Below are 21,652 nucleotides of genomic sequence, written 5' to 3'. Positions count from 1 at the left end.
TACCTTTACGTTTGCACCTGCAAGGCCCTTACAAAAAAGGTTGTTTTCTTCGGTACTTGGCTGCTTTTTGGGTTATTTTATTCTTCTGGGTCTTATGTATCAGTCTCTCTACTGAATCCTGAGGACCCAAAGGGTAGGGGCTCTGGTGAATTCATCTCTGTCCCCAGTGAGGCCCAGTTCAGAGCCTATACTGGAGCTGACGCTGATCAATATTTGGGGTCAAATGAAAGAGGGAGTGTGAACTGACCTCTCCTGTGATAGCCTGGATTCTCTCTGACTAGATGTCTGAGAAGACGACAGCCTCCAACAAGACCAGCAGGTAAATTGTCCAGAATATTTCAATTCTAAATCCTTGCAAAGGAGATTCCCCATCAGTCACCGACAGCCATGAACGAGAAAACCAGAGGCACCTCAGACTCTGGGGAACAGGGGAAACAAGCCTCTGGAAAGAGGAATGAGAGGGATTGAAGACGAGGTCACAGATGGAGGTGGGGGTGTGGTGGCCCTGGGGGGTGGTAAGAAGAACCCGTGGCTCCCCCATAGTAGGGGGAGGTGAGTACTTCACTCCATGTTAATCTTCACTGAGCCTCAGATAAAACTGGCAGCAAGGTCTCATCACTCATGCTTGATTAGCCAAAGACCCTTGTAATTGCTCATCAGAGTTTCTGGTCACTGACATAAAACTGATGTTGACATGACCCCCTTCCCAAAAAAAAAAAATTAAAAAAAGAATTGTGATGGTGTGTCAGGAGGTGGCTGACTGATATGGGATATTTGTTATGTTTGGAACAGTAAGCTGCAGGTACCATGAGCACCCTCCCTGTTCCTGGCTCAGGGCTGGAATCCAACCACTAGATGTTTAACTAGGGTGACCATATGTCCTTGTTGTACAGGAATCTCCTGGCTTATGCCCGTTGTCCTGTGTAATTATTAATAGGGCCCCCTTTAATGTCAAAGCTGTCCCAGTTTAAATAATAAATCAAATCATCACGGTATATTTAACCCTCCTGACAATGCCATGTGATTTTTTTTTTTGGTCTTAATTTGACAGCAGAGCATTGATGATTATAAGCCCTGGCTTCAGAGTCTCATGGATCTGGGAAAGATTCTCAACTCCTCCACGGACTTACTGTGTAACAACGGGCAGCTCAATTAGCTTCTCTGAGCCTCGGTCTCCTCATCTGTATAATGGAAGGATAAATAATAACACCTCCATTAAAGTTGTTGTGAGCACTCAGCACAGTGCCTGGCATGTAGTAAGTACTCAGTAAGTGACTGTTATTATGGTGAAGACTGATGATGACAACAGTTTTTTGACTCAAGGACTTACCTTCCTCAATTGGCCGACAAGAGCCAGGGCTCCACAGCACGGACAAGATAGGCTCAGTTTGGGAGTCAAGGGCTAGTCCTGCAGTGTTTCTAGGCCAGAACCATCTGCTAAATGGGAAGCTCCCAGAGCTGGGATTGGTGATAGGGCCTTGGCACCCCAATCCCAGACAGGACCAGGAAAAAAGCAGGGATTGGCAGGACTTGCAGAACATCAGCCAAATGCCAATGCAAATGGCCTACCTGGGGACTGGGTCCAACAGCTCTACAGGCAGACACTGGCAGGGCCCAACCTCATCCTTGAATGCCTGGCTGATGCTACACAACCCAAGAAATTTATCTAAAAAAAGACCTAAGGCTCCATGCCCAGCTGTCATCCCCAGGTTGTTTTGGGATCTCTTTTTAAATATATATATATATGTACACACACACACACATATATATACACACAAGAGATCTATTTCTGTGATGATTTTTTTTAAAAGAAAATGCAGATTTTCAAAAAAGAGAGGGAAGAAATGAAATTAACATCACCCTCCAAAAGAACCACTATAAAAATTATGGTATACCTTCTTCCAGAAGTTTTTCTGTGCATTGTAAATGTAAATTTGGATAATTTTTTCCAAAACAAAAATGGGATTACACTCTGCAGTGTTTTATAATGTACTGATACACGGTGACTATCTTTCCCTCTTTTTAACAGTTGTATTGTATTTATTGTATTCCACTACATGCATTGAAAACAATTATTCTAACCATCGTCCTTTTGTTGGGTATTTAGGTTTTTTCCAGTTTCTCACTTTCACAAACCACACTGGGATGAACATTCTTGTGCCTTCAGATTGGCCCACCTCCCCATTACCTCCTATGGAGTGTGTGGTAAATGAAAGATGACAAGAATCTACACCCATGGAAGCAGCAGTCGAGAAATCAAACGACACATTGCATTGGGCAAATCTGCTGCAAAAGACCTTTTGCGTTGTACATGCAAAAGCTGTACAATGAATAAGAAAGACCAGAGAAGAATTGATGCCTTTGAATTATGGTGTTGGCAAAGAATAACGAATATACCATAAATTGCCAAAACAACGCATAAATCTGTCTTGGAAGAGGTACAGCCAGAATGCTCCTTAGAAGAAAGGATGGTAAAACGTAGTCTCACATACTTTGGACAGGTATCAGGAGGGACCAGTTCCTGGAGAAGGACATCAGGCTTGGTAAAGTAGACGGTCAGTGAAAAAGAGGAAGACCTTCAACGAGATGGATTGACACAGTGGCTGCAACAACGTACTGAAACACAGCAACGATTGTGAGGATGGTGCAGGACCGGGCAGGGTTTCGTTCTGTTGTGCACAGGGTCGCTATGAGTCGAAACTGACTCAAAGGCACCTAACAACAACAATACGCATTCTTTGCCTCATGCCATCACAGGATGGAGTCTATTTCATCTCTCCTTAGATCTAGGCTGGCCTTGTGAATTGTTCTGACAAAATAATGCAGTAGACATGACCCTGTATAACTTCCAGTGCTGCACCTGAAGAAATCTGCAGCATTCCCTCTCCCCACTGTGGAATGCTCTTTCCCGAACCCAGCCACCATGCTGTGAGGAAGCTCACTAATAGGATAAAAAAAAAGCTTAGACAAACTGGAAACATTCTTTTTTTTTATTATTGTACTTTAGATGAAGGTTTACAGAACAAACTAGTTTCTCATTAAACAGTACGCATATTGTTTTATGACATTGGTTAACAACCCCCACAACACGTCAATGCCCTCCCTTCTCAACCTTGGGTTCCCTACTACCAGCTTTCCCGTCCACCCCCCTCCCCGCCCCCTGCCTTCTAGTCCTTGCGCCAGGGCTGGTTGCCCCTTTGGTCTCATTTTGTTTTATGGGCCTTGGACACATTCTTAGAAAGATACAAACTACTGACACTGACTGAAGAAGAAATAAATTATCTGAATAGACTTATAATAAATTAAGAGATTAAGTTAGTAATTTAAAATCTCCCACAATGAAAAGCCCAGATCCAAATGGCTTCACTGGTAAATTCTACCAAACATTTAAAGAAGAATGAACATCAGTCCTTTACCAACTCTTCCAAAAAAATAGAAAAGGAAGGAACATTTCCCAACTCATTAGATGAGGCCGGTATTACCCTGGTACTCAAGACAGCCAAAGACATTACAAGAAAAGAAAACTACAGACAAATACTCCTTATAAATATATGTGCAAAAGTCCTCAACAAAATACCAGCAAACAGAATCAAGCAACATATAAAAAAGATTATACACCATGACCAAGTGGGATTTATCCCTGGACGGCAATGTGGGTTTAACATCCGAAAAATCAATCAATGTAATACACCACATTAATAGATTAAAAGACAAAAACTATATGATCATCTCAGTAGATGCAGAAAAAACGTTTGACAAAATACAACACCCTTTCATTATTTAAAAAAAAAAAAATTCAACAAACAAAGAATATAGAAGAAAGAAAGAAACCCGATGAGTCGATTCAGATTCATAGCGACCCCATAGGACAGAGTAGAACTGCCCCATAGGGTTTCCAAGGAGTGACTGGTGGATTCAAACTGCCAACCTTTTGGTTAGCAGCTGAGTTTTTAACCACTGCACCACCAGGGTTCCTGATAATACTTAAATGGTGAAAAATTAAATGCTTTCCTACTAAGATCAGGAACACGACAAGAACTTCCACGCTTGCCACTATTATTAAACATTGTGCTGGAGGTTCTAACCAGAGCAATTAAAAAAGAAAAAGAAATAAATGGCATCCAGATAGGACAGGAAGGAATAAAACTGTATTCACAGATGACATGATCTTGAAGGTATCCCCGCTCTCCCCTCAAAAAAAAAAAACTATTAAAACTAGTTTAGCAAGATTGCAGGATACAAGATCAATATACAGAAATCAACTGCATTTCCATATATTAGCAATGAACATTACAAAAATGAAATTAAGAAAATAATTACATTTATAATAACATCATAAAGAATAAAATATTTAGGAATAAATTTAACACTATAAATGCAAAATTTATACTCTGAAAGCTACAAAACATTGTTGAAAGAAATTTTAATCATTATTAATCAATAATGGAAAGAGCGCATATTCACGAGTTCGAAGACTCAATATTGATAAGATGGCAATATTCCCCAAATTGATCTACAGATTCAGTGCAATCCCTATCAAAATTGAAGCTGGATTTTTTTTTTTTTTTCAGAAATTGGCAAACTGATCCCAGAATTCATATGGAAATACATGGGACCTAGAATAGCCAAAACAATCTTGACAAAGAAGAAAAAAGTTGGAGGATTCACACTTCTCAATTTTAAAACTTATTACAAAGCTACAATAATCAATACAGTGTAGTACTGGCACAAGGATAAACATACAGATCAATGGAATAAATTAAGAGTCTATAAATAAACCTTAGTTTTTATGGCCAGTTGATTTTCAGCAAGGGTGCCAAGACAATCCAATGGAAAAAGAACAGACTTTTCAATAAATGGTGCTGGGATAACTGGATATCAACATGTCAAAAAATGAATAGCTAGCAAAATACACGAAAATAACTCAAAATATATCATAGGCCTAAATGTAAGACCCAAAAGTATAAAATACTTAGAAGACAACATAGGAGTGAATCTTCATGACTTTGGGTTAGGCAGTGGTTTCTTAGTTATTACCGCAAAAGCACAAGCAAAGAAAGAAAAATAGGTAACTTGGACTTCATCCAAATTAAAAACTTTTTAGCTGCAAATAATAACACTGAGAAAGTGAAAAGACAAGCAACAGAATGGGAGAAAATATTTGCAAATCATATATCTGATAGGGCCTTGTATCCAACATGTATAAAGAACTCTTGCTGTTAGTTACCCTCGACTCATCTCCAACTCATAGCGACCCTATGTATTACAGAACGAAATGTTGCCTGGTCCTGCGCCATCCTCACAATAGTAGGTATGTTTGAGCCCATTGTTGTAGCCACTCTTACTACTCAGTAATAAAAAGACAGATACCTCTATTTGAAAATAGACAAAGGATTTGCATACATAGTTCTCCAAGGAATGTATACAAATGGACAATAAGCAAATACAAAGTAGCTGAAGGTCATTAGTCATTAGAAAAATGCAAATTAAAACCCCAGTGAGATACCACTTCACAGCTACTAGGATGGATTAAAAAAAAAAAAAGATAATAACAAATGTTGACAAGGATGTGGAAAAATTGGAATCCTCATATTTTGCTGGTGGGAATGGAAAATGGTGCAGCCACTTTGGAAGAGTCTGGCAGCAAAAATAGAGTTACTATATGACCCAGTGTATTACTATATGATACACTCCTCGGTATATCCCTGAGAGAAATGAAAACACACACACACACAAACTTGTACATAAATGTTCATAGCAGCACTATTCACAATAACCAAAAAGTAGAAACACCCCAAATGGCCAGCAACTGATGAATGGATAAATAAAACATGGCATAGGCATACAATGGGATATTACTCAGCGAGAAGAGAAATGAAGTATTGATACATGCTACAACATGGATGGACCTTGAAAACTTTATGCTAAGTGAAAAAATCCACAAACAAAAGACAACATATGGTATGGTTCCATTTATATGAAATGTTCAGAAGAGGCAAAATTATAAACACAGAAAGTAGATTAGCAGTTGCCTAGGGCTGGGAGGTTCCGAATCAGAACCTGGAATGTACGAAGTATGAACCTAGGAAAATTGGAAATCATCAAAAATGAAATGGAACGCATAGACATCGATATCCTAGGCATTAATGAGCTGAAATGGACTGGTATTAGCCATTTTGAATTGGACAATCATATAGTCTACTATGCTGGAAATGACAACTCGAAGAGGAATGGTGTTGCATTCATCATCAAAAAGAATATCTACGCTGAAGTACAATGCTGTCAGTGATAGGATAATATCCACACACCTACAAGGAAGACCAGTTAATACGACTATTATTCAAATTTACGCACCAACCGCTAGGGCCAAAGATGAAGAAACAGAAGATTTTTATCAGCTGCTACAGTCTGAAATTGATCGAACATGCAATCAAGATGCATTGATAATTACTGGCGATTGGAATGCAAAAGTTGGAAACAAAGAAGAAGGATCAGTAGTGGGAAAATATGGCCTTGGAGATAGAAACAATGCCGGAGATCGAATGATAGAATTTTGCAAGACTAACGACTTCTTCATTGCAAATACCTTCTTTCACCAACATAAACGGCGGCTATACACATGGACCTCACCAGATAGAAAACACAGAAATCAAATTGACTATATCTGTGGAAAGAGACGATGGAAAAGCTCAATATCATCAGTCAGAACAAGGCCAGGGGCCGACTGTGGAACAGACCATCAATTGCTCATATGCAAGCTCAAGATGAAACTGAAGAAAAACAGAGCAAGTCCATGAGAGCCAAAATATGACCTTGAGTATATCCCACCTGAATTTAGAGACCATCTGAAGAATAGATTTGATGCATTGAACACTAGTGACTGCAGACCAGACGAGTTGTGGAATGACATCAAGGACATCATCCATGAAGAAAGCAAGAGGTCACTGAAAAGACAAGAAAGAAAGAAAAGACCAAGATGGATGTCAGAGGAGACTCTGAAACTTGCTCTTGAGAGTTGAGCAGCTAAAAAGCAAAAGGAAGAATTGAGGAAGTAAAAGAACTGAACAGAAGATTTCAAAGGGCGTCTCGAGAAGACAAAGTAAAGGATTATAATGACATGCAAAGAGCCAGAGATGGAAAACCAAAAGGGAAGAACACGCTTGGTGTTTCTCAAGCTGAAAGACCTGAAGAAAAAATTCAAGCCTTGAGTTGCAATAGTGAAGGATTCTATGGGGAAAATATTAAACGATGCGGGAAGCATCAGAAGAAGATGGAAGGAATACACAGAGTCATTATACCAAAAAGAATTAGTCGATATTCAACCATTTCAAGAGGTGGCATATGATCAGGAACCGAAGGTACTGAAGGAAGAAGTCCAAGCTGCTCTGAAGGCATTGGCGAAAAACAAGGCTCCAGGAATTGATGGAATATCAACTGAGATGTTTCAACAAACAGGTGCAGCGCTGGAGGTGCTCACTGGTCTATGCCAAGAAATATGGAGGACAGCTTCCTGGCCAAGTGACTGGAAGAGATCCACATTTATGCCTATCCCCGAGAAAGGTGATCCGACCAAATGTGGAAATTATAGAACAATATCATTAATATCACATGCAAGCAAAATTTTGCTGAAGATCATTCAAAAACGGCCACAGCAGTATATCGACGGGGAACTGCCAGAAATTCAGGCTAACTTCAGAAGAGGACGTGGAACCAGGGATATCATTGCTGCTGTCAGATGGATCCTGGCTGAAAGCAGAGAATACCAGAAGGATGTTTACCTGTGATTTATTGACTTACGCAAAGGCATCCGACTGTGTGGATCATAACAAATTATGGATAACAGTGCGAAGAATGGGAATTCCAGGACACTTAATTGTGCTCATGAGGAACCTTTACATAGATCAAGGGGCAGTTGTTCGGACAGAACAAGGGGATACTGATTGGTTTAAAGTCAGGAAAGGTGTGTGCCAGGGTTGTATTCTTTCACCACACCTATTCAATCTGTATGCTGAAGAAATAATATGAGAAGCTGGACTATATGCAGAAGAACGGGGCATCAGGATTGGAGGAAGACTCATTAACAACCTGCATTATACAGATGACACAACCTTGCTTGCTGAAAGTGAAGAGGACTTGAAGCACTTACTAATGAAGATCAAAGACCACAGCCTTCAGTATGGATTGCACCTCAACATAAAGAAAACAAAAACCCTCACAACTGGACCAATGAGCAACATCATGATAAATGGAGGAAAGATTGAAGTTGTCCAGGATTTCCTTTTACTTGGATGCACAATCAACAGCCATGGAAGCAGCAGTCAAGAAATCAAAAGACGCGTTGCATTGGGCAAATCTGCTGCAAAGGACCTCTTCAAAGTGTTGAAGAGCAAAGATGTCACCCTGAAGACTAAGGTGTGCCTGACCCAAGCCACGTTATTTTCAATCACATCATATGCATGCAAAAGTTGGACAATGAATAAGGAAGACTGAAGAAGAGTTGACGCCTTTGAATTGTGGTGTTGGCGAAGAATATTGAATATACCATGGACTGCCAAAAGAACGAACAAATCTGTCTTGGAAGAAGTGCAGCCAGAATGCTCCTTAGAGGCAAGGATGGTGAGACTGCGTTTTACATACTTTGGACATCTTGTTGGGAGGGATCAGTCCCTGAAGAAGGACATCATGCTTGGCAGAGTACAGGGTCAGTGGAAAAGAGGAAGACCCTCAACGAGGTGGATTGACACAGTGGCTGCAACAATGAGCTCAAGCATAACAATGATTGTAAGGATGGCTCAGGACCGGGCAGTGTTTCGTTCTGTTGTGCATAGGGTCGCTATGAGCCTGAACTGACTCGATGGCACCTAACAACAACAACAACGCTGGAAGGTAAAATAAGGAAAGGTGTACAACAGGGTTGTATCCTTTCACCATACTTATTCAATCTGTATGCTGAGCAAATAATCCGAGAAACTAGACCATATGAAGAAGAATGTGGCATCAAGACTGGAGGAAGATCCATTAACAATCTGCGATATGCAGATGACACAATCTTGCTTGCTGAAAGTGAAGAGGACTTGAAATACTTACTGATGAACATCAAAGACTACAGCCTTCAGTATGGATTACACCTGAACATAAAGAAAACAAAAATCCTCACAAGTGGACCAATAAGCAATATCATGATAAACTGAGATAAGATTGAAGTTGTCAAGGATTTCATTTTACTTGGATCCACAATCAATGCCCATGGAAGCAGCAGTCAAGAAATCAAAGAATGTATTGCATTGGGCAAATCTGCTGCAAAAGACCTCTTTAAAGTGTTAAAAAGCCAGGATGTCAGTCTGAGGACTAAGGTGCCCCTGACTCAAGCCATGGTATTTTCAATTGCTTCATATGCACACAAAAGCTGGACAATAAATAAGGAAGACCAAAGAACTGATGCATTGAATTATGGTGTTAGCAAAGAATATTGATTATACCATGGACTGCCAGAAGAATGAACAAATCTGTCTTGGAGGAAGTATAGTCAGAATGCTCCTTAGAAGCAAGGATGGCAAGACTATCTCACATATTGGAGAAGGACATCATGCTTGGTAAAGCGGAGGGTCAGCAAGAGAAAGGAAGATTCTCCACAAGATGGACTGACACAGAGGCTGCAACAATGAGCTCAAGCACAGCAACGATTGTGAGGATGGCGAAGGACTGGGCAGTGTTTCGTCTTGTTGTACATAGGGTCGCTATAAGTTGGAACCAGCTCCGCGGCACCTAACGACAACAGGGCTACGGTGTAGGGGCCTTGAGGGAAATGGAGAGTGACTGCTAATGCGCACAGGGTTTGTTTTAGGGAGGACAAAATGTTCTAAAACCAGATTGTGTTGAAGGTTTCACAACTCTACAAATATACTTAAAATTGTTGAATTGTATACTTTAAATGGGTAAGCTGTATGGTATGTGAGTTATACCTCAATAAAGGTGATATCCTCTTTACTCCATTTGTATGTTACAAATTCAAATTCCAACTATTCCAGTTACCAGCTGCCAGATTTGGGTCAATTCACGTCACCTCCCTGAGCCTAGGTTTCTACATCTATACATTGGTGGAGGACAATATCACCCATCTTATAGTCTGAATGTCAAGTGCAAACTTTAGCTTTTAACACTAGCAAATAAACATGTTCAAAATGATCATCTCGATGTGTTGAACACAGACAGAAAGTTTCCTGGAAAAGGCAGGGACCTCCAAATCAGCGATTCCAAAATGTTGATACCTGGTCCTTTGCTAGGCCACAAAAGGTAATAAGTTCTCTGCTCCCCCAACCCCCACCTCCCTTTTTTGTTTTTGCTTTCTTTATTTTTCATTGAGTTATAAAGCCCAATGCTGTCGAGCTGATTCCAACTCTTAGCGACCTATACGACACAGTAGAACTGCCCCATAGGGTTTCCAAGGCTGTAAGTCTTTAAAGAAGCAGACTGTCACGTCTTTCTCCCACAGTGCAGCCGATGGGTCGGAACCTCCAACCTATCAGTTAGCAGCCAAGCACTTGAACACAGCACCACCAGGGCTACTTATTGAGGTATAATTGACATAAAGTAGAATGCACAGATATTCAGTGTTCAATTTAACGAGTCTTGACACTAAAGTTTGATACCCACGTAACCACAGTCCAAACCAAGATATAGAACACTTCTATCATCTCCCCAGAAAGCTCCCTAAGGTTGTGCTCCTTTCCAACCAATTCCTCCCCTCCCCAGCAACCGATTTCTGATTTTTATCACTACAGATTAGTTTTGCCTATTCTTGGACCTCATCTAAATGGAATTGTATTGTATGTATTTTGTTAAATAACAGCTTTATTTGGCAAATGACTCGCATTTCATAGACTTCCAATCGCACATACCGTTAAAGGAGACTTACTAGGGGCCTATTATGACAGACAATATTTCCCAAAGATGGCTACAATATCTCCCATCCCACATGCTCTTCTAGAACCTTGTCCCTCCCCAATCAAGAGGTATGGTTTACATGTCCTTTCCTTGAATGTAGGAGGGCCCATGTGACTGCCTCATATAACAGAATATGGCAGAAGGGAACTCTGTGGCTTCCAAAATGAGATCATACAAATGCCATGCAGCTCCCATCTTACTCTTGTGGGATGCCCACTCTTAGAATCTAATGGCCATGCCGTGAGAAGCCCAGCCTCACGGTCGTGGAGAGACCACATGGAGAGGCTACGTGTAGGTGTTCCAGCCAGCAGCCAGCAGCAATCACCAGACATGTGAGTGAAGATGCCAGCAGATGATTCCAGCCTCTAGCCATCAAGTTATCCCCAACTGTTCTAGTTTTCATAGCTTGAGACCCCGGCCATCTTGGAGCAGAGACAAACTTTTTCCACTAAATCTGTGAGGTTACTAAAATTATATTTGATGTCACTAAATTATGAGGTGGTTGTTATTCAGCAATAGTAGCAGAAATATCTAAGTGAGCTCTTTGAAGGAGTGCTAAAGGTTATTTGTCAACTATAACCAAACTGGGACATTGTTGCTAGGTGCCTTTGAGTCAGTTTCGACTCACAATGACCCCATGTAAGAGAGTAGAACCATCACCATAAGGTTTTCTAGGCTGTAAGTGCTCGCCTGCTAACTGAAAGTTGGCTTGTTCAAACCTACTAGCTGCTCCACCCTTAACCATTATGTCAGGGCTCCTTACCAGTGCTTTAGGCACTAGGAACTCCATACTTGATAAAAGAACAGGGCTCCTACCTTTGTGAAGCTTAGACTCTGGTCCCAGAGATAGATAATAAGTAAGTAAATAAATAAAGAAGCTATTTTGAGATTGTCTTGAGTGCTATAAAAGGAATAAACAGAGAGACACAGCAGGGAGGGAAGTAGGAGAGGCATCACGGGGTGCTGAGGTGAAGACACATCATTAGAGCCCACTCTGGGGGTCTTCACAGTCCATTCCCCCTCCCCTCCCAGAACCCAGAGTCTCCAGCCCTCTCTGTCGTCTTGCTGATGCCCAAACCTTAGGGAGAAGGCTCAAGAAAAGGAGGGTGGGAGTTCCTGTCCTGCCTGCCTTAGAGGGTGGTGCCTGGGGAAGGAGCCCAGATCTTAATTCTGGGGCTTTGGGATCCTGTCGTGCCTACCTTCTTCCTACTTCCACCTTGTTATGACAACCTGCTATAAATAGTCATGAAGTCATCTCTTTGTCACTATTTCTACTGGTCCTACTACCATCATCTCTTCCCTGGATGACTGCTCCCACCTACTGTCTGGTCTCCCCTCTTCCACTCTTGCTCTTGCTATACATTCTCTACTTGGCAGCCAGGGGATTGTGTTCCTTTTTTGTTTTTTTAATGCAAATACAGTCACCTCCTCTCCTGCTTCAAGCCTTTCCATTGGCTTTTCTTGGTATGATAACACAATTCAGACCTCGGACCACTCCTATAAGGCCTTCAGTGTCTTCACACCACCATCACCATCCCAATGTCACACAGGTCTCCAGTGCCGTCTCTCCCTTGATCCTCTGCTGGAGGAGGCAGTGAAGCCCTCCGTAGGATCCTCTCTTTCCTCTAGAAGCCCATCCCAAGTTATGTCGGGCATGTTAAAATGCACCCACAACCCTCAACAAGTCGAGAAAACTGTATGGGGCAGTTCTACTCTGTACTATACAGTTGATATGAGTTGGAATCAATTTGATGACATTGGGTTTGGATTTTTTTTGTTGTCATCATTATGACAACATAGAGCACTTATGGTGTGCCCTTCTTAGTGCTAAACACCACAGGAAAAAATTGCCTCATACATCGACCTTATAGTTATTACTATTCCCATTTTACAGATGAGGAAATTAAGGTTCAGAAAAGGGAAGGGTCTTGCCAAAGGCACACAGGCACAAAATGACAGATAGGATTTGAATCCCACCCTGTCGACTCCAAAATTCTTTCTCTTTGAATGACCTCCCAACGTCAGGGTGAGATTAGTCATGTACGAAGCTGGAGTGCTGGCAGACAGAGTTTCTAGGAGCCTTGGGGTGGGAGCTGAGGAGGAGGTGCTCTGAATGGGGGGCCGGGTTCTAGCTTTTTTTGAGTTTTATTTCTAGAAACCAAGGACATACTCATAAAGGACTGATCTGGGGTCTTCCTCCTCATTTTCTGGGCTGCTGCTGGGTCTGTGCCATATCTCTATGGCAACAGGAGCTGTGATCCTCCTCGGCTGCTTCTCCATCTCCACCTACCCAGGAGGCCACGGGGTATGTGGAAGACATTGTGCTCACCGGTATATCTGGTTTTCCTCCCCTTTCTGGGCTTAGGAAAGGATTGCACTTCCTTACGCCTTGAGGAAGAGTCCCCCCGGGTGGTGCAAATGGTGAAGTGTTCAACTACTAGACAAACGTTGGCAGTTTGAACCCACTCAGAAGGCCTCCGGATACAGGCCTGGCGATCCGCTTCGGAAAGGTCACAGCCCTGAAAACCCTGCACACATGGGGTCTCTACTGCAACTGACAACATGCCTTGAGGTCAGACATGGTCACGTGACTTCTTCAGCCAATGAAGTGTGAGAAGAAGTGATGTGCCTCTCTTCCCGATGGAAGTATTTCAGTGCTGGTGCCTGATTCTCCATGTTCCCTTTCCTCTGCGAATTGTGCAACTTTGGGACCACGTTCAGCCTGGGATCATCCCATCCAATTCATGAGCAAAGGCAGTGTGGTTAGGGCTCGGGCTCTGGAGCTAAATGATCAGGGTTCAAGCCCGAGCTCTGCCACTTTCCAGCTGTGTAACCTGGGGCAAGTCACTGAATTTCCTGATACCTCAGTTTCCCCATCTTCAAAACAGAGACGATCCTGGTATCTCTCCCCAGGGGCTGCCATAAGGGTTAAGTGAGCTCAAGTCCCAAAGGCTTAGTATAGGCCTTGGCAGGAAGTAAGTGTTCAACAAAAATTAGCTCTCAGAAAGATGGGGCAGAAAGGGTACTGTTTTTTTGTTATTGTTTTTTGTTTGCCTTTCACCTCTGCCTGTGGTCTGGGATACTCCCATCACCCTTCTGGATATGGGCAAGCCACGAGCTTGGAAAACAGAGGAGGGGGAGAGGAGAGGGCAAGTAAAAACTGAGAAAGGAGATGAGGCCCTCACCCCATGGCACACAGGGGTCATATTACAAGGCAGTTGCTCTGGGAGTGTGAAGTCTGATGATTTTGAACGTATTGTTTCCGAGTCCTGGCCATCCTCATGTGCTGAGGAGGGTGGGGGAAACAAAGGCAAGAGAGGCCAGCCAAGAGAGCACTGAATGAAGGTGGTGAGAGTCCAATTAAAGCCTCTTTCTGCTCACCTGTGAGTCCTTGAACGTGTCTGACATTTTTCCCAGCCATGGACTAAACTACCCTCTGTCCACCAGTAGCTTTAACTGCCAATGTCCCAGGACTGCCAAGGAGGGAAGAAAAACGCCCAGACCCTGAGGGAGGGCCCTTCACCAAGACTCACCCAACCGACTGCAGGGAAAGTGGAATCTTTTATTGAGAGTGTAAAGCACGAAGTGTGGAGTCTGTGGAGTCTGGAGTGGAGCCCACAGGGCCTCAGTCTTTGAGGTGACCTCCTTCCCTCTACCCAGGGCTGACGTGGACCATGGATGGGATTGTTTGCCAGTGGGTGGGGGGAGCAGTGGCTGGGTCCTTTCTCGGGGTGGGGGTATGTGGGGAAGGGGGTTGGAGGGCTGAGGAGGGACTTGTCACGGAGGGCTGAAGCATCCTAGGGCTCGGGTACTGTGTCCAAGTTGAGCCTTTCCAGGGCTGGGTCTGGCTTCTCTGGGGGATGCAGTATCTGTCATCTCTGCCTTTGTCACTCAGGCACTCAGCACCAGAAGGTCCTTGGAGGGCAGAACAGAGAGCCCAGTTAGTGGGTGAGGAGCTTCTGGCTGCAGCTTCAGCCAGGCATACCTGCCTTTGGATTGAGCAAGTCATGTTTCTGGAAAGCAAAAACTCTGAGCAATGGGGATGAGTGGCGTCAAATGGGCCTGAGGATCACCCTGGCCATGTCCTCCGCTTGCCTAGACAGAAGTCACTTCCATCCTTGCCCCTCATCTCATTCCTCCCCAAAATAAGAGAAGTGGGCCTAAGTCCTTCTCCACATTCTTCCAAACTCTTCTTTTCATAATTAAAAAAAAAAAAAAAATTCTACAACAAAATAAATAAGAGTAATGAATTATAACCCATAAAAAACCCATAGAACAAAATAAATATTCATGAGTCGGTACTGATTAAAAAAAAAAAAGTTGAGTAAAGAAATAAATGAGGAAGGAGGGACGGCTTTTCCTTACAGTAGAATTCCAATTACTAAATGTAAAAGGAATAACAGAAATAGAAAATCGCTATTAGGCAAAACCATAGTAACTGTTGCAGGCAAGAACCATTAATGCCAGAACTAGTGGGAGAAGTCTGATGGGAAACAGGATATTTGCATAGTCTTCCCAGAAGATACTAATTAATTCCAAAAGGGAAAATAGTAAGTTTACAATGGAAAACCCGTCAGGTGTTTTAACCATGTGATCAAAGTCAACATCACCCGTGATAAGACACAGACATCTTTGTACACCTGATACGATGCATTTGGAAGGACACAGCCTCACTTCTGTGGTGTTCTTGCCAAAATGCAGACCCTCAATCTAATCATGAGAAAACATGGATTCTACAGAGCTCTAGGAAACAGGCCAGACTTGTCAGAAAAGTCACAGTCATAGAACAGAAGGAAAGGGTGAGGAATTGTCACAGATTGGAAGAGACGAAGGAGACATGACAACTAAATGCAAGGTGGAACCCTGGATTGGATCCCCAACAAGAAGGGACATCCGTGGGAAAACTGGCGACTAAGGTCTGCAGTTAGTCCATAGTTTTGAGTGAATGTTAATTTCCCGGTTTTGATCACAGAACAGTGAAACCTGTGAAAGCTGGAACTTGATGGGACTGCCTTATTTTTCCAGGTCTCGCAAGCTTTCTGCCTTTGACAGGGTGCTGTCTTACCACTTTTCCATCGCTCTCTATTAGTGGGAAATATTTGAGTTTTCCTTCTCAGACAGGTTTCTGCCTTACATAGGTTCCAGCTTTTGTAGGTTTTACTGTGTTATGTAAGACGCTAACATTAGGGAAATCTAGGTGAAGAATATTCTGGAACTCTACTGTTTTTGCAACTTTTCTGTAAGTCTAAAATTATTTCAAAATAAAAAGTAAAAACAAAAACTTCTAGATCCATATAATGATAACAATAATAAGATTAGCTACCACGTACAAGGGGCTTACTAGGCCAGGTACGGGGCTGAAAGCTTCTATAAACCAGCGGTTCTCCACCTTTCAGATCCAAACACTCCATTTTACATATTATTACAGATATTTGTGGTATCCTTTTTATTATTCTGAAATAAAATTCATAAACTGTATGACCTACTTACGCATATATTGTAAAAACCTGTATAATTCTGACTGGAATATAAAGGAAAAATAAAAGATAAGTAATTTATAACAAAATGATATTTTGGTATAAAAATGCTCAAGCACAATTATTCCAGAAAGAACAACTTGCCCCCCACCAATTTGCAAAAGGTCCTGGGGAGGTGCTGGGGACAGTGGGGACAGTGCAGTGCCCATTGAGAACCACTGATGTGAGCTGTCTCCCATTATTTCAGTGCACACCCCAGCCCCAGCCTTCACTAGCTGCGTGACCTTGAGCAAGTGGCCTACCGTCTCTGATACCGAAATTCCTCACCTATGATGTGAGGACAAACATCTACCGAGGCTTCATAAGACCAAACCACGTGTGTGGATCAACACACACGTTAAGTAAATGGTAGAAATGATGATGATGACGATAAATTTGCATCAATCCCATTCATATTTCCTAGCCTCTCTTTTTAAGGGAATAATAACAGTTAACAATCAAATACTTTATCTCACTTAGCATCTCACCACAAACTCCACAAGGTGGGTATTGTTCTTTCCCCATTTTCAGATGAGGAAACTGAGGCTCAGAACAGTGTTGAGGTCCTACAGGTACTCAAGAGGTGGGACTAGAATGGGAACTCTGGGGATTGTCCCAAAGCTTGAATCTGACCACTGCCTACAGTGCCCATCCAAGGCCATTGTCCACCTCTCTCGCTTGTACCCACTCATGTGCAGGAGCGCAGCTCCCTGGCCGTTGTCTAGGCCTGGCAGGGCAGGAGATGGGTGCTCTGCACACTGCTGGTGGCAATGCACATGGATGAAACCTTTTGGAAAGGAAATTGTCTGTCTGGGGTAAAGGTCTAGTCATTCCACTTCTGGGAACCTGTTCCAAAGAACTAAATCCTGGATCCAGAAACACCTTTGTGTACCCAGATATAATGGCAATACTGATAACGATGGACATTTCTAGAATACTTACAATGTGCCACGGATTGTGCAAGATGTTTTACGCACAGAATCTCTTTTATCCTAAAAGCAGCACAACGAGTAAGTACTATGATTAGCTCCTTATTACAGAAGACAGAACTGAGGCTCAGAGAAGTTAAGTAACTTACCCAGGTCACCCAGGTGGAAACTGGCAGAGCCCAGATTTGAACCCAGGCCATCAGGCTCCAGAGCCCTCATTCTTGAACCTCAATGATCTCCTGACTCCCTGATCAGAGCCATGTTTAAAAATAAAATGCCAGAAAGACTGGGATGACAAACATCAAAATGTCTCAAGTGGTGATGTCTGGCTTGCAGGTGCTTTTAGGAGGATACGCGCATGTTGTTTTGTATTTTTCCCCCATATTTCCCAGATTTCAGATGATGAGCACATGTGGTTTCTATAGTGGAAACAAGAGTCCCTGCACTTGAACTTCAAGGCACCTGTCATGACTATAATTAGGCCATGACTTCTGGAATATTTACCCAAAGGCCGGTCTCCCCACCGAGCTGGGAGAGCTTGCCAAGTGCCAGGCTTGTATCTTGCTCACTGCTGCAGCGCCTTGCACAACATCTGGCATACAGTAGGTGCTCAACAAAAGTTTTCCCGATGAAAGAACTTCACACTTTGAGCCCCTTAGCCACTCTGAGACTCAGTTTCCCCATGTGTAAGATGGGGCTAATGACATCTGCTGTGAGGATTAAGAAAGCTCATGACGTGAAAAGCGCCCTTTAAGGAGCCTTTGCAGCTTTCTGTCTTGTTCCCTCAGTCCCATACTTTGAAAGAAGAGGCTCCTGATCTCCCAACCTTTCCTTCCCCTCCTTCCCCCCACCTCCCAATTTGTGGCCTGGCAGCATGCAGTCACCAAGGCTGATGGACAAAGGGCATGGAGGAGAAAGCAGAACGGGCCTCTAGCTCCCCTTACCTCCAAGACGTCAATGTCTGCGTTGCTGAAGTCGATGTTGAGGATTTTGGGAAGAGGGACTCCAGAGCCCAGCACGGCTGTGGAAAAAAGTTAGGCACAGTCAGCACGGCCAAGGGGTGTTAGCATGGGGGAAGCCACCAGTATTTACAAGAAGACTGGGAATTTCTTCCATTCCTCTAGGCTCTTGTCCTTGCGGTTTCTTCTTCCGGTGGCACCCTGCCTCACCCTTGCCTCCCTGGTGAGATCTGAGCCTTCCCTGAGACTCTGCTCAGAAGTCACCTCCTGAGTGAGGCTTCCTGCAGGCTACTCCTCCACTAGAGAAACCTCAAAACATCAATTCTCTGTTTCTCCATCTGCCTCCCCTACCAGACTGTGAGTTCCTTGTGGACAAGGACAGTGTCCCCAGCCTCACCCAGCCCTGTGCTGGGCACACAGGACAGGACAAATGATTGCTGAACAAAGGAATGGAAAATGCACTCGGGGTCCCAACAATGACCACCATGCTGTTTGTTTTCAGATTGTTAGAGCCCAAGCCAACCTCCTCATTAATGTTCTGGAAGGAAAGGAGGGAGGAAGGGAAGGGTGAGTGGGGAAAGTTGGAATAAGTAAAATTAAACAGACTTCCTGACTTTAGCAGGATTTTCAGAGCACTGGTGACATTATGAATCTTCCCAAGAGAAATACATTCAGCATTTCCCAAACTTGCTTGGCTAGAGAACCCTTTTCTCAGGGTATCTTGTGTGTTCAATGTGCTATGGAATCCACCTTGGGAACCAGAAATCTAGTCCACTCTCCCACTTTCCAGAAAGGTAAACTGCATTTCAGTGAGGATAAAGGACTTATCCCAAGTTCACACCATATCTTAGTGACCAAGCTAGGATGAGAGTCTCGATCTCTTGCCTCTCAGGTCAGCCCAGCACAGTTCCTGACATCATCCCCAAGATGGGGAACGTGAATGGGCTGTGAGACCAGTGTTTTCCCAGGATCGACACTCCTCCACCAGTGGTACCCAGAATAAGAGTCTGTTTGACATCAAGGTCTCTCCCAGCTGGTACAGCTGATGGCATTGGCTGGCACTTGCTCGGCCTTCTTATTCTCCCTCCCATCAAGCAGAGTGGTTGAGGCCAAGCAGCAGGAGGGTTTGTGCCTGAGGTTTCCAATCATAATGGGGTTACTTGGCTGTGTGACCAGCTGTCACAGCCCCAGATGACACTCACAGCTCAACAAGCAGCCTTCTGAAATCATGCCCAAGAAGCCACAGAAAGGATCAAACACCCTCTATTCTATTTATGAGGTTGGGCCAGAAATCCTCTAACTGATATCATGGCTGCCTGTGGGGAGGACCCTGGGTTAGGACGTAGGGCTGTTGGTAAGGAGAACTTTAGCCTGATCTGCACTGATTGAGGTTTTTACAAGAATGTATCTTTGTAGTCCCTGTATAATTAAAAATAAATACACGCTTAACAATAAATCAGAAGCTGGACATGAATGCTCACTGCAGCGCTTTTCACAATAGCCAAAAGGTGGAAACAAGCAAAGTGTCCATGACCAGATGAACAGATAAAATGTGGTACACACAGAAAGTGGAATATTATGCAGCACAAAGAAAGATGAAGTTCAGATACATGGCACCACATGCATGTACCCTGAAAACATTATGCTGAGTGAAATCAGTCAGACACAAAAGGACAAACACTACGTGATCTCACTTACATGAAATAAGCAAACGTATAGAAACCAAAGATTATTAACAGTTACCAGGTGCAGGAGGGCACTGAGTTTGTGTTAATGGTGGTAGAATATTTTAGAAAGGGATAGTAATAATGGTGGCACAACATAAAAAATGTCATCAATGTCGCTGAGCTGTAAATGTGGACGTTCTACCGCTGAAAGTTTTGGTGTGCATATTTTCACCAAAAAAAAAAAAAAAAAAAACCAGAAATTATCTCAACTGTATGAAAAAAAATGAAGAAAGAATAGTTTAGAAGGAAGTAACTGCCTCTGAGAGGTGAGTTCATATATATATATACATATACACACACATATACAAAAAAAATTCTTTGCCATTGAGTGGATTCTGACTCCTAGTGACCCTACAGGACAGAGTAGAACTGCCCCAGTTTCCAAGGAACGGCTGGGGGATTCGAACTGCTGACCTTTGGGTTAGCAGCCAAGCTTTTAACCTCTGTGCTACCAGGGCTCAATATATATAAAACTGTTTTGGATTTTCTAAAAGTTTACACACTTGTAATTTTCATATATAAACAGAATTTTACATATATAATTAGAAAAGCAAAACGATCAGCCCCACTAACAGAAAAATAGAATAAAGCAGAGGAAGCAAATAGGGAAGTTGATAGATCCCTGGAGACAACATTTATATTCAGAGGCTTCAATAAGTTTAGAATGAAGTTCTCACAATAACTTCTTGAAGCAGGACAGCCATATTCTAACAGACCCAACAAACCAGCAACCACCCGATTTCCAAGCCACAGCCCTTGGGAAAGCACAGGTACCCACTCTCACCGTTCATCGCGGGCATAAACGCCAGGTTGAAAATCTTCCCGACAAGTACCTCCATAAGGCCAACCTGCAAAGGAAGAACAGGAACTGAACTCAGGCAGCAGGTTTGCTCAGACCCAAATGGGCCCCTTGAGCTCAGCCCAGGGGTCTCCGTGGACCTCTGGGCAGGTTCCTTCTCCTCTCTGACCCTCAATTTCCTCAGCTGTAAAATGGGCTAGTGGCCCCAGCTCGGAGTCCTTGTGTAGTGAAAACAGTTAAGCACTTGGCTATCAGTCAAAAGGTTCATGGTTCAAGTCCACCCAGAGGCACCTCAAAAGAAAGGCCTGGTGACCTATTTCTGAAAAATCAGCCATTGAAAACCCCATCGATCGCTCGTCTACTCTGACGTACCCGAGGTTGCTATGAGTCAGAGCTGACTCCGCATCAGCTGGAAAGTTGGACCCTCACTCACCTTGCAAGGACGAGGTAAGGGTTACAGGCAAATCACGTGAAATGCCTGGCATTGAGCTTTTTCATGTATCATCTCCCTTAACTTCTCTAATCTTCAGTTTCTACATCTGAAAATGGGGGTGAATAATCCTTACCCCTAGGACGGATGTAAAAATCAGATGTAAGCTCCTATCTATAAAATGAAGTCCCTGGGTGGTGCCAATGGTTAACATGCTCAGCTGCTAACTGAAAGGTCGGTGGTTTGAGTCCACCCAGAGGTGTCTCAGAAGAAAGGCCTGGCAATCTACTTCTGAGAAATCAGCCACTGAAAACCCTACAGATCACACTTCTACTCTGACACACATGG

General features: G+C 43.2%; 1 protein-coding gene across 1 annotated transcript in view; it reads right to left on the bottom strand.

Moving 5' to 3' along the window:
- Positions 1-14,761: 14,761 nt before the first annotated feature.
- The window catches only part of BPIFB4 (BPI fold containing family B member 4), a 28,134-nt gene continuing 21,243 nt past the window's right edge, over positions 14,762-21,652 (bottom strand). The window contains exons 14-16 of the mRNA XM_023550149.2: positions 20,860-20,923; positions 18,334-18,410; positions 14,762-14,859 (exon numbers count right to left, since the gene is read on the bottom strand). Of these exons, the coding sequence (XP_023405917.2) occupies positions 14,836-14,859; positions 18,334-18,410; positions 20,860-20,923 (165 nt within the window). The 3' untranslated portion in view covers positions 14,762-14,835. The remainder of the gene's footprint in view (positions 14,860-18,333; positions 18,411-20,859; positions 20,924-21,652) is intronic.

The sequence above is a fragment of the Loxodonta africana genome, chromosome 24 (assembly GCF_030014295.1).
Source record: "Loxodonta africana isolate mLoxAfr1 chromosome 24, mLoxAfr1.hap2, whole genome shotgun sequence".
Lineage (NCBI taxonomy): Eukaryota > Metazoa > Chordata > Mammalia > Proboscidea > Elephantidae > Loxodonta > Loxodonta africana.
Note: the sequence above shows the minus strand (reverse complement) of the source record. Positions and strands in the feature narration are given on the sequence as shown.